Source organism: Eurosta solidaginis, chromosome 3 (assembly GCF_040869045.1).
Source record: "Eurosta solidaginis isolate ZX-2024a chromosome 3, ASM4086904v1, whole genome shotgun sequence".
In the NCBI taxonomy this organism is placed as follows: Eukaryota; Metazoa; Arthropoda; class Insecta; order Diptera; family Tephritidae; genus Eurosta; species Eurosta solidaginis.
The window spans coordinates 50,164,329-50,181,980 of record NC_090321.1 but is presented as its reverse complement, the minus strand read 5'-3'; the positions used below and the strand labels follow the sequence as shown (position 1 = coordinate 50,181,980).

At 38.5% G+C, this 17,652-nt stretch overlaps 2 protein-coding genes across 2 annotated transcripts; one reads left to right on the top strand and one right to left on the bottom strand.

The window, feature by feature from the left end:
- Nucleotides 1–6,269: 6,269 nt before the first annotated feature.
- Nucleotides 6,270–9,103, top strand: Spt (Spitting Image). The gene is made up of 8 exons (XM_067771652.1): nucleotides 6,270–6,482; nucleotides 6,540–6,728; nucleotides 6,795–7,016; nucleotides 7,077–7,196; nucleotides 7,272–7,605; nucleotides 7,661–8,503; nucleotides 8,755–8,856; nucleotides 8,912–9,103. The coding sequence occupies exons 1-8, from the start codon at nucleotides 6,384–6,386 to the stop codon at nucleotides 8,968–8,970; spliced, it is 1,968 nt and encodes a 655-aa protein (XP_067627753.1). The 5' UTR covers nucleotides 6,270–6,383; the 3' UTR covers nucleotides 8,971–9,103.
- A 723-nt stretch (nucleotides 9,104–9,826) lies between these two features.
- Nucleotides 9,827–13,695, bottom strand: PIG-Z (phosphatidylinositol glycan anchor biosynthesis class Z). The gene is made up of 2 exons (XM_067771651.1): nucleotides 13,394–13,695; nucleotides 9,827–13,330 (listed from the first exon to the last, which is right to left on the bottom strand). Exons 1-2 carry the CDS (start codon nucleotides 13,560–13,562, stop codon nucleotides 11,499–11,501), a joined length of 2,001 nt encoding a protein of 666 aa, XP_067627752.1. The 5' UTR covers nucleotides 13,563–13,695; the 3' UTR covers nucleotides 9,827–11,498.
- Nucleotides 13,696–17,652: the final 3,957 nt, after the last annotated feature.

Here is a 17,652-nt window from a genome sequence, read left to right as displayed (position 1 = left end):
AACCAATTCGCCGTACTGAAGAACGTCAAGTCAAAAGAAAATTTTAATCGATTTCGATTAACTGACATTTTGTTGCACAAGGCTTTAGCCCCCGTTACTGATACTTAGCATAGACTTGACTTGACTTGGCGTAAACTTGCAACTTAGCCCCGATTATACTCCACTTGGCGCATACAATCTGGCATCATAATCAGCGTGGAAATTTATTTTTAAATAAATGTCAATTTGTATGACAAAATGTCAAAATGAAATGGAAACAAACAAATGGCATCTCAAAATGTAAACGTCATTTAGAACAAAACTGTAAGTGACAGTTCTGAAATCAAGTCAAGTCTATGCTAAGTTTCAGTAATGAAGCCTTTTGTATGGAAAATTATCAAAAAGAAGCAATCAGCTGATGGGATGACACCACCTGTAATGAATTCGCCTTGATTGTGAACGCTTTCTCAAACATTCGCCACTTGTATGAATTCAGTATGATTTTATCCATGCGCCCTTGGCATGGAAGAAAAATATTAAACAAACTTAGGAAAAATTTTTTTTTAATTCTTAATAAGGAATTGCGCACTTTTTCACTTTTTTCATAAAATGTCTTCTTTATCTTTGTTTACTTGGCAAAATTATAAAATAAAGCGGGCCACAAGAAGTAAATTTACCTTATTTGATAGAGGGTCAAATATTTGCATTTTCAGTATAAATATCAGGCATGCTTAACCAACGAACCGATATCATTTCGTTACGATAATTAGCGTTAATAAACGAAACAAAGTCATTTCGTTTCGTTTATTAACGTTAAGAACGTCAAATTAACGAAGTGATTTTGCTTCGTTTTCTGCCATATCAAAACGAAATCAAATCGTTTATGTTGATTATTAATTTCAAACTATGCTGGCAAAGCTGATTGATGGCGGAGTCATTAAAGGTGAAGCCATTAGCCAAGCTGATTGCAACTTTTCCCATGAATTTTGACAGTACGAACATTTATCAGAGTATTTTGACATTACCACCAACGAATTACACAAACAAATTACATGGAGTTCGTGTGTATGTCCGCTCGCTGTTAGCACCTTACTGGCTTCACCATGGCTATAGCATTGCCAGCACAATTCAAACTTTAAGTATCACGTTTTTGATAACGTTTTTACCGTTAACGAAAGCTTTTCGTTTCGGTTAAAAACGAGATACAATTTATCTTGATAATTTCTTTATCGATAATATTTCGAAGTGTATCAACGGAAACGGTGGAAATTTTTTGATAAACGATTAGCTTAACGTTAAGGTGCATCCCTGATAAATATAAAATAAAAAATGGCAAAAAACCCCCTTATCTGAATGATCGGTTGTATGGGATATATATTATATATAGCTCCGATCGAAATGATTTTTATAGTAATTCTTCTATGATATATTAGAATATATATGACCAAGTTTCACGTTTTTATTTTGGAAACTAAGGGAGAAATGGCCAAAAATCTTTCTATCTGAACGATCGGTTGTATGGGATAGGTATATACTATATACATACATATAGCTCCGGTCAAAGTGATTTTAAATCTTCTATGATATATTAGAATAAATATTACCAAGCTTAACGTTTTATATTGGAAATTAAGGAAGAAATGGCTAAAAATCTTTCTATCTGGACGATCGGTTGTATGGGATATATATTATATATAGCTTCCATCGAAATGATTTTTTCATGAAATCTTCTATGATATATTAGAATAAATATCACCAAGTTTAATGTTTTTATATTGGAAATTAAGGGAGAAATTGCCAAAAATCTTTCTATCGATCAGTTGTGTGGGATGTATACGATATATAGCTCCGATCAAAGTTTTTTGTTTTTCAGAAAATCTTCTATGGTATATTAAAATATATATCACCAAGTTTTACGCTTATACTTACTAAATTAAGGGAGAACTGGCCAAACATCTTTCTTTCTGAACGATCGGTTGTATGGGATATAACTATATATAGCTAACATATATATATATATATATAGAGCTCCGATCAAAGTGATTTTTTCAGGATATCTTCTATGATGTATAAGAATACATATCACCGAGTTTCACGTTTATACTTTCTAACTTGCGGCAGGAATGACCAAAATCGTCTTATCTGAACGATCAATTGTATGGGAGATATATGTTATAGTGGTCCGACAAATGTCTAATATAATACAAGAATACATCCTTGTGCCAAATTTCATTGAGATATCTCAAAATTTGAGGAACTGGTTTGCGTTCAAACAGACAGACGGACGGACGGACGGACAGACGGGCATGGCTATATCAACTCAGTTCGTCGCCCTGATCAATTCGGTATACTTAATGGTAAGTCTATCTTCAACATTTCTCAACGTTACAAACATATGACCAAAGTTAATATACAATTTTATGTCCATGAAAGGTATAAAAACAAATGGCATTTCAAAATGTAAACGTCACTTAGAACTTACATAGAAAATCAAAATTCAGCAGACTTCTGAGTCAAGTTAAAGGGCCCATTACTGATAATTAGCATAGACTTGACTTGACTTGAGAACTGTCACTTACAGTTATGTTAAATGAACATTCCATTGCATCTTACTGATTACTCTAAACTTAGCAACACTTAACTTGACTTAGAAGTCTGTTTAATTTTGACTTTCTATGTAAGTTCTAAGCGACGTTTACATTTTGAGATGCCATTTGTTTGTTTCCATTTATTGATTATGATGCCAGATTGTATGCGCTAAGCGGATTATAATCGTGGCTAAGTTGCCAGGTTTACGCCAAGTCAAGTCTATGCTAAGTATCAGTAATGGGCCCTTAAGTGTTGCTAAGTTTTTAGTAATCAGTAGCTATCATCCAGTGGCAAAATCCTGAGCCAGATAAATAATTTTGCATGTAAATGCCACAACAACGGTTTGAGCCAGATAAATCCAGATAGAAGTCTGATTCAATTTTTGAGCCAGATAATTTGTTAATTACTTCTTTTTAGGTTGGCCACGCGGCCTTTAATAAACCTGCTTTTTCAAAAATAGATGCCGCTGCTTAGCCTTTCGCCGTATGAGTTAAATGAAAAACAGCAGCGACATCTGCCTATAAAATTTCACGTGTGCGAAAATTTCATGACATCTGCTTCTTAAGTCTCTCAATGATCCAGAGCATTCCCGTGAGAATTGAGCGTCATAGTGTACAAGTACAAGTGTGTTGACTTATCTGTCAAGCATTCTGACAGGCACTCGCTGGATTCGGAATGACAGCGAATTCAAAATGGATACCATTACCGAGTGCGCCGAATGATTGAAAAATTGAAAAAGTCGATACGATTGGTAATCCAAAATGTTGTCGTTGAGACCAAAAATGCGACTCTAGACCTGAGATTTCCATCAGGTGAGCGAGGCTGTTTGTAGTTTTGACGTTTATCGCTTAGTGAACACACTTGGTATAGGTACACTATGTTGAGCGTGAGCCGGAGCTGTAAAACTCACTGAAAGACGGCAAGTAACATGCAATGTTCATTTAACAGAATTGTGACAGTTTTAAGTCGAGTCTATGCTAAGTATGAGAAATGGGCCCTTTAGTATGGAGAAAATGAAAATTCCGATAACTTAAGCTGGAGACATTGGTGCTTTATCGCTAACCGTATCGGTAACCTTTTAACAGCTGATTTGACCAACCTTATGAGAATCAATGCAATCGATTATTGGTGCCCTAAGGTCGTAACCGTATCGTAGCCAACCAATTGGTTTTTGGTTTACCGTCGTAACGATAAACAGCTGATTACGTTAGGGATACGACTACAGCGATACGACATACGGCACCAATGACTCCCGCTTTATGGATGAGTAAAAACGCTTTCATCGCTTGCATCTTACCATGCTGTCAAAAAGCCGAAGCGAAGCAACGCCACCAAAACTTTTATGTAAGTTAGCCTTAATACTGGCTGTGGCGATTGAAACCACTTTTAATTTTATATATAAAGAAACTTTTATTCAAAAAAGAATACCCCTAAATGTTTGCGTCAATATCTGTTTAAATTTTTCACCATCATGAAAATTTTTGAAAATTGAAAAATCAATATTGATAAAACATTTGGCGCATAATCATAGTCAAAATAAAATAGATTTTAAATTTAGTTGCAGATTTTTGTCATAATTTTCTATGAGCTATCTGTCAAAAAAGCTGAAACTAAATTTAAAACATATTTTATTTTCACTATTATTATGCGCCTTTAAAATTACAAAGTTCAAAGCAAGGCGGATATCTTCTATGATATATAAGAATACATATCACTGAGTTTCACGTTTATACTTTCTAAATTGCGGCAGGAATGACCAAAATCGTCTTATCTGAACGATCAATTGTATGGGAGATATATGTTATAGTGGTCCGACAAATGTCTAATATAATACAAGAATACATCCTTGTGCCAAATTTCATTGAGATATCTCAAAATTTGAGGAACTGGTTTGCGTTCAAACAGACAGACGGACGGACGGACGGACAGACGGGCATAGCTATATCAACTCAGTTCGTCGCCCTGATCAATTCGGTATACTTAATGGTGAGTCTATCTTCAACATTTCTCAACGTTACAAACATATGACCAAAGTTTATATACAATTTTATGTCCATGAAAGGTATAAAAACAAATGGCATTTCAAAATGTAAACGTCACTTAGAACTTACATAGAAAATCAAAATTCAGCAGACTTCTGAGTCAAGTTAAAGGGCCCATTACTGATAATTAGCATAGACTTGACTTGACTTGAGAACTGTCACTTACAGTTATGTTAAATGAACATTGCATTGCATCTTACTGATTACTCTAAACTTAGCAACACTTAACTTGACTTAGAAGTCTGTTGAATTTTGACTTTCTATGTAAGTTCTAAGCGACGTTTACATTTTGAGATGTCATTTGTTTGTTTCCATTTATTGATTATGATGCCAGATTGTATGCGCTAAGCGGATTATAATCGTGGCTAAGTTGCCAGGTTTACGCCAAGTCAAGTCTATGCTAAGTATCAGTAATGGGCCCTTAAGTGTTGCTAAGTTTTTAGTAATCAGTAGCTATCATCCAGTGGCAAAATCCTGAGCCAGATAAATAATTTTGCATGTAAATACCACAACAACGGTTTGAGCCAGATAAATCCAGATAGAAATCTGGTTCAATTTTTGAGCCAGATAATTTGTTAATTACTTCTTTTTAGGTTGGCCACGCGGCCTTTAATAAACCTGCTTTTTCAAAAATAGATACCGCTGCTTAGCCTTTCGCCGTATGAGTTAAATGAAAAACAGCAGCGACATCTGCCTATAAAATTTCACGTGTGCGAAAATTTCATGACATCTGCTTCTCAAGTCTCTCAATGATCCAGAGCATTCCCGTGAGAATTGAGCGTGAGCCGGAGCTGTAAAACTCACTGAAAGACGGCAAGTAACATGCAATGTTCATTTAACAGAATTGTGACAGTTTTAAGTCGAGTCTATGCTAAATATGAGAAATGGGCCCTTTAGTATGGAGAAAATGAAAATTCCGATAACTTATGGATGAGTAAAAACGCTTTCATCGCTTGCATCTTACCATGCTGTCAAAAAGCGAAGCGAAGCAACGCCACCAAAACTTTTATGTAAGTTAGCCTTTATACTGGCTGTGGCGATTGAAACCACTTTTAATTTTATATATAAAGAAACTTTTATTCAAAAAAGAATACCCCTAAATGTTTGCGTCAATATCTGTTTAAATTTTTCACCATCATGAAAATTTTTGAAAATTGAAAAATCAATATTGATAAAACATTTGGCGCATAATCATAGTCAAAATAAAATAGATTTTAAATTTAGTTGCAGATTTTTGACATAATTTTCTATGAGCTATCTGTCAAAAAAGCTGAAACTAAATTTAAAACATATTTTATTTTCACTATTATTATGCGCCTTTAAAATTACAAAGTTCAAAGCAAGACGAATTCATTACAGGTGGTGTTATCCCATCAGCTGATTGCTTCTTCTTGATAATTTTCCATACAAAGCCTTGTACACAAAATGTCAGTTAATCGAAATCTATGAAAATTTTCTTTTGACTTGACATTCATCTGTACGGGGAATTGATTGAATTCGCTTTGCCACCACCTGGTATAGATTCGCCTTGGTTCAAAGCATGGTAATTGTACCATGGTTCAAAGTAACTAAAATACAAAGTTAAATAAAAATAATAATAACCCTACACTGGCAACTCTACATAACTGTATGGCTGTCAACAAGTTGCAACCGTGCATTCACCACTGTGATATTGAAACAAGAAGAAGCAAAATTAGCATTTGAAAAATTAAACGGAAACTTGCAAATAAAATTAATTTTTCTCTTTGATAGTGATCGAAACATAAATCAGTGATGATAAACATAGCTGCTCTCAAGAATCAACTAATACGATGTCAGCAAATAATGTCCAACGGATCCTGCAGCGAGAAGAATGATATTGAATGGTTGAATGTGAGATGCAATTTTTCTTTATTGTTTGAATTTATTTTTATTAAATTGATTTTACAGAACTTCTGCGGCGATTTTTACAAATACGCTCACCGGCTGCATCAATATTTTGCCTCAGAAGTTGGGGCGAATAATGAACAAAATCAAAATGTGGACACAATTTTGCTTTGTTTGGCGCAAGTGTGTTTATGTACAAAATATTTAGAGCATGTGATTAGAGAAGAAGGTGCAGCTGGAAGGAAAATGCATGTATGTATGTAAAAGTATTATTCTTACATGAATAAAGATATATGTAGTTCAATTTAATTTTCCTAGTGCACTCGCAAGCACTTCATTGAACGCATAAACTGGTGCTTGTGTCATTTGAGAACTGCTACTCACAATATGGCGGACTGCAGCAGCGATAGTGAGCCAACAATTCATTTAATGATAGGTTTTCCGTTTATGTCCTTATATGATATGGTTATGGACAAATTACATGTGTATAGTTCGTATCAGGAGGATTTAGAACCGAATACAGCTGAGGACATTGCACTTGTGAGATAAAGTATAAAACATAAGAAAAATTAAGACACTAATTGTGTATTCATTATCAAGGCACATTCAATCAGTAAAGAAGTACAATCTATGTTGCGCATCATGATTAGTAATGCACTTGCTTTGGCTAATGTAGCTTTGATCGAGGACAAAACAGCGCTTAGCGCATTGTGTCAAAAGGTTGGTACTTTAGGTACTTGTATCAGATGTTCACATCATTAATTACTACTATTTGCATGATACTCGTTTTTTAAGGCTTTGCGTGAGTGCAACACATTTCAGCAGGAATGCGCAATAAATTTACAACATAAACGCTCAAATATTTGGGATCGTCGCTTGAAAGCTATAGCTCTGGAAACAGCATTAAAACAACTACAACAATATGTGGGCAACACTATATGTCGTTTAATTTTTGTTTCTTTTGTGGATTTAGAGAAGTTTTCATTAGATAAACTACGTGCTAAATTGCATCAATATAGCAACGGCGATGACGCGGAATTGGATGAGTTCATAGCAGATTTTGATGTCAACTTGGATCGTTTAACACAAATAGGTCACTTTTGTGTGGATATAGCAGCTAATAAAAAATGTATAGTATTTTAATATTTTCTCTGTTAGTTCAATCAGCTACTTTATAATTATAGTAAAAACATTTATGCGCAGTATTATTGCTTCATTGGAGGCATTAGATCCATGCATTATACCATCGATAAAAGCATGCAATCGTGATAGTATACATGCGGAAATATTGGAACAACATTTCTGCGAGGAAATTACCAAATTGAAAATATCAATTTACGAATGTGTGGGTTTTAAACCAATTAATAGTTGCTTTTATGAATTGCTCAATATTTGTGTTGATCAAATGGAAAAACATTTTAATAAAGCAAAACTCGAAGATATGGTGAGAATGGGTGAATTTCTCTTACAATATTGGCAATATCCCAATAACAAAAGAGAGCTTTCAAAGGAACAATATGGCGCACAAATCGAACGTTTACAAAAATTCAAACTAATGCTACACGAGTGTCGTGCCATTTTAGTTTGCGCCAATCAAGTTCAACATGCCCGTATACTTAAACGTTTTAAAATATTACGCGTTATAATGCGTAAGTTCCTGGATGTACTCAACAAAACATCACCAGAAGAGGCGAAGCAGAAAACCTGTAAATCGAATTTATCATTATTTTTTGGCGGGGAAACGCATACAATGGTTGCAAAGCAATCACAATGTTCTATGGATACAATAGAACCAAGCGTTTATAGCGTATTGTATCGCAACGAATCATGGGTATACAAAACGCGCAGACGGCGAATAAGCGAATCAATGTGGGGAAATAACTCAAAGTATCCAGCAACACCATTACAAGATAAGGAGTATCATGGAAAATCAAATTTAGCAGTAATTTTGAAAACTGATGAACGTCAACAACAGTATCGACTGAGCAAAGATCGCAGTGTTAGCAGTGCAAGTAGTGTGCGAAGAAGTGAGTATATTTTTTTATACAATCATCGGCTTTTTTAATACTAGAATTTATGGAAGTATTCTCTAAAACCTTTGGATAATTTAACTATTCTGAAATAAAATTTCAAATAGAAAAAGTCACGAAATAGAAAAAACTCAAATAAGCTCATTGAAGTTGCGTATATATGTGCGCTTAGATTTTTGTATAGAATAAATTTGACTTTATAATTTTGCAAGCTTAAATTTGCCTCATTTTCTTATATTTTGTTGCAGAAGAGAGTTTGCGCACCGTGATGTTTAAGCGTCAAAAATCTGTGGAAATGCAAAAAGCCTGCGATTTTTATATGCAAAATTCGGCAAGCCTACAAATTTCTGGTGAGTATTTTGTTTTTATTTGGCTAAGTTGTGTAAACAATTTTCGTTACTACAGAAATACTGGATCAATTAACACAAATATCTACCAACAAATCAGATAAAGAGAATTGCTGAATAACACGCACTTGGAATTATTTGTCTTACTTCAAAGAGAGATTGAAACATTTTAATAAATCAATTAATTTGTATGGATCAATTAAATAATTAATTAAATAATATAATTGAATTATTGAAATAGAAACTTAAATTATTTTTGTAGTTCTTACTTAATTGGCGCTAACCGTCTAAACGGTTATGGCCGTCCAACAAGGCGCGCCAGTCGCTCCTTCGCTCCGCCAACCGGCGCCAATTGGTCAAACCAAGGGAGTTTAAATCGTTTTCAACCTGGTCCTTCCAACGGAGTGGGGCCGCCCTCTACCTCTGCTTCCATAGATAGAAACACTTTCTTGGCCGGAGCATCATCCTTCATTCGCATAACATGGCCTAGCCAGCGCAGCCGCTGCGTTTTAATTCGCTGGACTATGTTGATGTCTGCGTATAGCTCGTACAGCTCATCATTAAATTTTTTGTAGTTCAGCATCATAAGTTAAATTTGTTTCCAAAAGCCTATTATTGTTTTGTATAACATCTCTCTTGAAGACCTCCTTCCTTTTTGATTTGTATGATACTTACAACATTAAAAGTAGTATTACGCATTTATTTATACACGTCGTCGCCACCTTACCAGAAGCATGAATGTGCATTTATTTCAGTTTTGATTTAAAGAGTGCACTGGGTTAACCATTAAATATGCTGTTTTATAAAAGGTTGACTAATTTTTATTAACATTTGACTACGGTGACTGTGAAAAAATTAAAAGGGGTATTCTCTCTGTCTAGAATCCGTGGAAAACGTTGGCAAATTTTTCATTTTACTGTCAAAAGTTTTCAATACGCAACAACAAAATACATTTGTGAAAACTTTTCTACGGTTTCTTCATTTTCTATACTCAATATGTATATTTGAATAGTTAATTTATAATTTGTACAAAGATGTCGAAAACTTAAATTAAAAAAAATCAAAAATTTTTGTGCGTGGCAGCTTCTACACCTTTTCCAGTTTAAGTTCAGAAATTTATTTATTAAATTGAATTGCAATTTTCTGAAATTTAGTCTGCCTTTATGTATGTATGTAGTATGTATTTACCAAAACAATATAAAAGATAATCATACTCAAGAATTAAAATATTTTTGCTGAAATAAAAGAAAGTGTTATGGCGAACTAAATCCTCTTCACTTACTCTCACTCGCTTTTTCTCATATTCCTCCAAACTCCTAATTTCATTAAACCCTTTTCAACCGCATTATTCTCCCATTTTTCTCTTTCTGTTGTAGTGCTGTTTGATCCTTCTCCCTTTCTTTCTTCTTCATAACTCTCACGTCATATATAGTTCTCAGTCTCTCAAACTCCTCTAAATCAGTCCTGTGGGAAATATATTGTATATATCGGAGTTACTTATCGATAGGTAAGAGTTTAACTTATTATAGTATTTTGATCGAAGTTACCAAAGTGACGCGAGCCCCCTTGTGGAGCTTGCTTTACTCAACTGCAAGTTTCATTGAGAAAAGGGTTTGGCGGGAATTCACCGAAATTTTTTCCCTCAACGGCGACAAAATCCTGACCGAACGTCACAACCAAAATCTTTTGGGCGTAAGACAGTGGGTAGCATAATGCCATCGAATGGGATGTCCAATATGGTCGACATTTACGACGACTTTGACGTGGTGGATAAACTCTACAAATAAAGCTTTCTTCTGCCATGAACAGCTTCTCAGTGGAAACTCATCTGATCTGCAGATGCCGGTACAAGGCGGCGTAAAACATGTAGCTCCCATCCCATTTTTTTTTTTTTAATTAAAAAAAAAGGATCAGAATGCAAATTGGAAGAGAATCTCGGCCTAAAATCTTTTCGGAGGTTGTCGCACCTAACATTTTATGCTCAGCAAATTCATCACGCTCTATTAAATTTACAAAGCTTTGTATTGAGTTTAGCAACCCCTTAAACCTCTCTCCTTAAGTTCAGTCACCCTCTCCCGAAGGCCTTGGGAAGTGTTATCGATATTGATGGTCCTTTTCCGGATGCAGATCCGGTACGTTCCGGTAACAAGCAACATAAAGTTCTAGCCCGACCATATTCGGGAACGATTTGGTATGACCACATGCAACCTTCTAGGCCATACCGCCCTCCCACCACCTAGATCCATCAGGAGGTCGCCATCATGTTGCCCTCTAAATTCTTACTTTTGAGCTAGGTCACCTGCAACTATTTCAACCTCATTTTGTCTTTCTTCTCTCTCCCGGTTTTATGCACCGTATTGACTAGAGCTTTTAACGACCAGTGGCTGTTCGTATAACTAGGTGTGTTTGTTTCTTAGATTCGAAATTTTTTGCTAATGTTAGTATCGGTAGCTAATGCTTGCTGGCTAAAAGATAACTGGCGTTTTTTAAGAAGTTAATTAATCTCGTTATTAAGGAATATTAATTATGAAGTGGAATGCTATGCCCATCACACATAAACTATGTACATACACATATTTACATTTGTTCGAATTAATCCATGAGCTTAAGTTTAAACTTAAAAAAGAAATAATACTCTTAAAGATCTATGTACTTCGTTTCGGCAGTTTATATTCTCTGTGCGGCTGTAGCTCAAATAGCGCTAAGCCAAACTGACACACAAATGAGATTAACTCTTCGCCTATATGAGGATGATCTTGCCATACCCTCAAACGTGGTAAAGCTTCTGTAGATAAATGTGGATAAAATAGGCGCAGAAGTTTAGGTTCCTGTATATAAGATTTTGTGTTTACGCTCTTTTCCAATTCTGTGACGAAGTCATCATTCAACGATGCGGGCAATGCGAGGAAGAGGCGATATTTTTGTTGCTTCGTTTTATATTTCATATCACAATGCGACATGATCAGCTTTATTTTGGCTATCAATTGTGGCATCTTTAAACTGCCATATTCATAGATGTAAAAATCTTTTTGACGACGATAACGTTGTGCTGTATCGCGGTTCAAATGTAACACCTGCAAGCTTGGTATATTTACAAAAGTCAATGGCATGCTATAAATGTGCGATGTAATTAAATGTATATGTTGAGCTGGCGACTTTGTTTGCATTATCATTTCGAAATGCTGCGCTAATGGAAATACACCTCCTTGATGAATGAAACCAAAGAAGATTGCCAAACCAATGTTGCACATATACCAAGTTTTTAACAATGGTTTAGCAGACGCCTGAGTGCTTAGCATTGTTTTGTAGATTTGACGCAAAAGTGGATGTTCCTCTTTGAAGGGATACGTCGCACAAATACCGTGATACAATTTAGGCGCATGCATTAAAACGATTGGAAAGAGCAGTGGCAATAAAAAACGCGCTTCTTGATGATTAATCAGCGATAGGAAGAATAGTGGCACAAATATAGCGCTTGACATTAAGCTAATGATACTCTGTGCTCGCGGCAAACCTTGATATTCGGCACGAAAGAAACGAAACATCAGTTGACCAAATGATACGAGCGCAATTATGCCAAGCACATTGTAGAGCAAGGGGATGTTGACCAAAATATGTATGTACTTCGGATGTATACCATGGTCAGCAGTATTCTTAGCATTCAAATTATATTTGATAAAATTCCAAGGTGTACTAAGAAAATTATTAATGCCCACTTGCAACATTTGTAATTCGCCAATCGTTAAATATTTGTAATAAAAAGAATCACATAGTATAAAGAAAATAAGAGCTGGTATGGCACTCAGACAGAATAATAACATACGTAAATTGAAATCACCAAATGTTATTGATCTTGTACCCATGCCACGCAGTAGCCAATAGAATACAATTGGTGCACCGTATACCAGAAATGTGGGTCTATTGAAGATACCTACGACACAAATGCTAGCTAAAACCAACGTATGTGTATAGTTATGCGCTGGCAGCGCTCTACACAGACGCCACATCTTTACACGTTCACTTATCGATTTTGCTTTTTCATAACGCTCTTCCAATATCTCTTTTTTATATAAAATAGTATTTGTTTTAATCATGCATTCAGCGACAAATCCCAACAGCAGCGAACATAAAGCCAATTCAATGGTATTAGAAAATGTGCGTGTACTAAAAATCAACATAATCCAAGAGCTACTGAGCGTTAGTAGACGCATTTCATATTGCAGGCCATATAAACGGCATATACGATACATACTCCAATCGTTCACAAAAGAAAGCAAACACATGATGAGACGTGGAAATACTAAGTACGTGTAGCTTTGCAGTAATTCTATGTTGAGATAAAAGCGTACGTACATGGCGAAGAACTCAAGAAAGCACCATGGCACACGCAACAAAAAGAATTGTAGCGTTATGCTACGCACCGGCATTGTGTTGTTAAATTCCCAGGTACGTACATGCTCCAGCTGGAAATGGTCACCTATGAAGTACGCGCATACAGTAAAATTTGATTTTTTCTTTGTCATAATAATAGACAGCTTACCAGTCATAACTTCAACGGATTGAAAGAATTCATCTGGATGTATGTAGCCCTTTTGTGGTATGAAAACAAGCACTATGCGTAGTACAGCGAAAAATAAATACAAATACCAATTTTCATCGATTTCGCGATGCCGCAGCAACAATTGATTAATGTAGCGGGTAAGTTTCATTTTTTTCTTACATATGTATATCTCATTCAATATTAATGGTTTATTAGCAAATTTATGAACGGCGGTTGTTTTGTTTTGGGGTAACGTAGTAAAGAGCGGGTGGAAAATCAGCTGATGTTGCCACCATCAAAACTAGCTTACATTGTGAATGATGACAAAGTGTGATCTCTTCTCCATAAACGTCAAAATTCCAAATTGATTGGATCACCTGATTCGTTGTTGTTGTTGTAGCAATGCTCGCCCCACCTAATAGCCGCGACCGATCACAAATTGTCATCAATATCCTCTAACGGGAGTCCAAGAAAACTTGCCGTTTCAACAGGGGTGGACCATAAGGAAAGGGGTGTTAGAGGCGTTGGTTCCACATTACAATTAAAGAGATGGTTGGTGTCATGTGGGGACACATTGCAAGCGGGGCATACATTTTGTATGTCGGGGTTGATTCTGGATAGGTAAGAGTTTAACCTGTTACAGTATCCAGAACGAAGTTGAGCAAGAGTGACGCGCGTTTCCCTGGGGAGTATACGTTCCTCTTCTGCGAGTTCTGGATATTTTTCTTCAAGTACTGGATTCACCGGGCAATTCCCGACATAAAGGTCCGACGCCTGTCTATGGAGTTCACCAAGGACCTGTTTATGTTTTTTCGCTTCATACGGCTGGGTTCTCAGGTGCCGTATTTCCTCAAAATGCTTACGGAGATGACTCCTTAGGCCCCTAGGCGGTGCTGGTTCGTCAATCAGATGTCTGTTGGGATGCCCAGGTTTCTGGGTATTCAACAGAAACTGTTTGGTCAGCATCTCATTTCTCTCCCTGAAGGGGAGTATTCTCGCCTCATTATGCAGATGGTGTTCTGGGGACATAAGAAGACAGCCCGTGGCGATTCTGAGAGCAGTATTTTGGCAGGCCTGTAGTTTCTTCCAGTGGGTGGTTTTTAGGCTTGGCGACCATATGGGTGACGCGTAGCACGTAATCGGCTGGCTAATTGCTTTGTATGTGGTCAAGAGCGTTTCTTTATCTTTTCCCCAGGTACTGCCAGCAAGGGATTTGAGGATTTTATTACGGCTCTGAATTCTTGGAACAATTGCGGTTGCGCGCGCACCAAAATGTAGATCCTGATCAAACGTCACACCCAAGATTTTGGGGTGTAGGACAGTCGGTAGCGTAGTGCCATCGACGTGGATGTTCAATATGGTCGACATTTGGAGCGTCCATGTTGTAAATAAGGTCGCGGAAGATTTAGTCGGTGACAATGCCAGGTTTCGCGAGGCAAAAAAACTGGAGAGATCAGGGAGATAGCCGTTTATTTTATTGCATAGCTCATCGATCTCTGGGCCTGGGCCTGTGGCCATTATTGTGCAGTCATCGGCGTAGGAAACGATTGTGACTCCTTCCGGTGGTGAAGGTAGCTTAGATATGTAGAAATTAAACAAAAGCGGGGATAGGACACCACCCTGTGGCACCCCTTGTTTAATTCTCCTTTGTTTTGATGTTTCGTTTCTGAATTGCACCGATGCCTGCCGACCCATATGGTCGCCAAGCCTAAAAACCACCCACTGGAAGAAACTACAGGCCTGCCAAAATACTGCTCTCAGAATCGCCACGGGCTGTCTTCTTATGTCCCCAGAACACCCATCAGGGAGAGAAATGAGATGCTGACCAAACAGTTTCTGTTGAATACCCAGAAACCTGGGCATCCCAACAGACATCTGATTGACGAACCAGCACCGCCTAGGGGCCTAAGGAGTCATCTCCGTAAGCATTTTGAGGAAATACGGCACCTGAGAACCCAGCCGTATGAAGCGGAAAAACACAAGCAGGTCCTTGGTGAACTCCATAGACAGGCGTCGGACCTTTATGTCGGGAATTGCCCGGTGAATCCAGTACTTGAAGAAAAACATCCAGAACTCGCAGAAGAGGAACGCATACTCCCCAGGGAAACGCGTGTCACTCTTGCTCAACTTCGTTCTGGATACTGTAACAGGTTAAACTCTTACCTATCCAGAATCAACCCCGACATACAAAATGTATGCCCTGCTTGCAATGTGTCCCCACATGACACCAACCATCTCTTTAATTGTAATGTGGAACCAACGCCTCTAACACCCCTTTCCTTATGGTCCACCCCTGTTGAAACGGCAAGTTTCCTTGGACTCCCGTTAGAGGATATTGATGACAATTTGTGATCGGTCGCGGCTATTAGGTGGGGCGAGCATTGCTACAACAACAACAACAACAACTCACCTACGTTAGCTGGTTTCCCAGGCTTTAGTAGCGGGACCACCTTGGCCATTTTCCATTTCTCGGGTATGACAAAGGTGGAAAGAGACAGGTTGAAGACATGCGCTAAATATTTGAAACCCTCTTTCCCTAGGTTTTTAAGCATCGGCATGGCTATGCCGTCTGGGCCCACTGCTTTGGATGGTTTAGCGCAACCAATGGCGTCCTCAACCTCTCTAGCGGTGATGGTAATTGGTGACGCGCTGAGTTTGTGTTTATGTGCGTGTCTATTGGCTCTCCGTCTATCTTTGTCGACCGTAGGATGCATTATATATTGTCGGCAGAAAGCGCTCGCGCATTTTTTCGCATCCGACAGCACCTTATCGCCAAAGGCGATGGAAACTTTGTCTTTGTGCTTAGTCGGATTCGATAGGGACTTTACGGTGGACCAAAGTTTACCTACACCGGTAGAGAGGTTACAACCTCTTAGGTGCTCTTCCCATTTCGCCCGCTGTCTTATAAGGTCGCGTTCCCTCGCTAAGCTCGCGGCCTCCGCCGGGAAGTGGGGCCGGATTTCGGGAATTATCCCGGCGGGAATGAAATGTGCCGAAGCGGATTCAATGACCTTACGGAAGGCACGCTCCCCTTGGCGGGCATCAGTCGGGATAGGGAGGGCAGCAAAGCTGCTGTCTGTTGCAGATTTATATTCTTCCCACTTTCCTTTTTTGAAGTTTATGAAAGTGCGTTTTTCGGTGACGATGAAGTCGGCGGTACGCTCGAACGAACTAAGTATGGGAAGGTGGTCGGATGCCAATGTTACCATCGGCTGCCAGTTGACGCAGTTTACGAGTTCTGCGCTCACGATTGAGATATCTGGCGAGCTATGACAGCTTCCTACCATACGTGTGGGGGCGTCTCCGTTTATTGTCCGGCCGCAAGTTTGAATGCCATAGGTCGTGATGGGCATTGAAATCACCTAAGATAATGCGATTGTTGCCAGTGAGTAAGGCCTCGATATTAGGGCGGTATCCACTGGGGCAACAGGTGACAGGAGGGATGTAGATGTTGATGATTTCTAGATTTGCATCGCCTGACCTGACGTTCTAAGACATTGTCCCTGCGGTCGATGCCAGGATCAAATATATAATATTGGACAGAGTGGTGTATAATCAACGCGAGGCCGCCTCCATTTCCGCTCTCGCGGTCTTTCCTGTGGACATTATAACCAGAGCAGGTCTGCAATGCAGATCTTGCTGTGAGTTTAGTCTCTTGAATCGCAGCAATGCGGATGTTGTGCCGCTTCATGAAATCGACTATCTCCGTAATCTTCCCAGTTAGTCCATTACAGTTGAACTGCAGAATTCTGAAGTGCATGAGGGGTGACGCCGCCACTCTAGGGGTAAGTGACGGGTGACTACGCCTAGGTTGTGGAAGGCCAGGACGCAATTGCTGTTGTGGCCTTGGGACTGGGCGCCCTTGGGCAAGCATTGGGATACCCGGATGATTTGGGTTTGCGACCTGGCAACATGGCGCGATGAAGCCCGTCGAGGGGTTGCCGTCGCGGAGACCAGAACATCTAGGAAAGTGGCACCACCCAAGGCAGGAGCTGCATTGAGCGGATGTCGCAAACCTATATATTCTGTGCTGGCAGACGGTGCAAACGGAGGCAGGGACTAAGAGTCTGTTTCCCTGACCTGCACGATTGCTGCCAGAAAAGAGGGGGGAGAAGAAGACGGGGGCAGGGGCTGATGCTCAGCATTGCTACCAGCTCTACTACGAAGGTAGTAGTTATGAGTGGTATCAGCTGATTCGTATTTGACTATCGCTGTCTCATTCTGTATCTCTTTCTATCACCCGCTGAAGATAGGCGCCG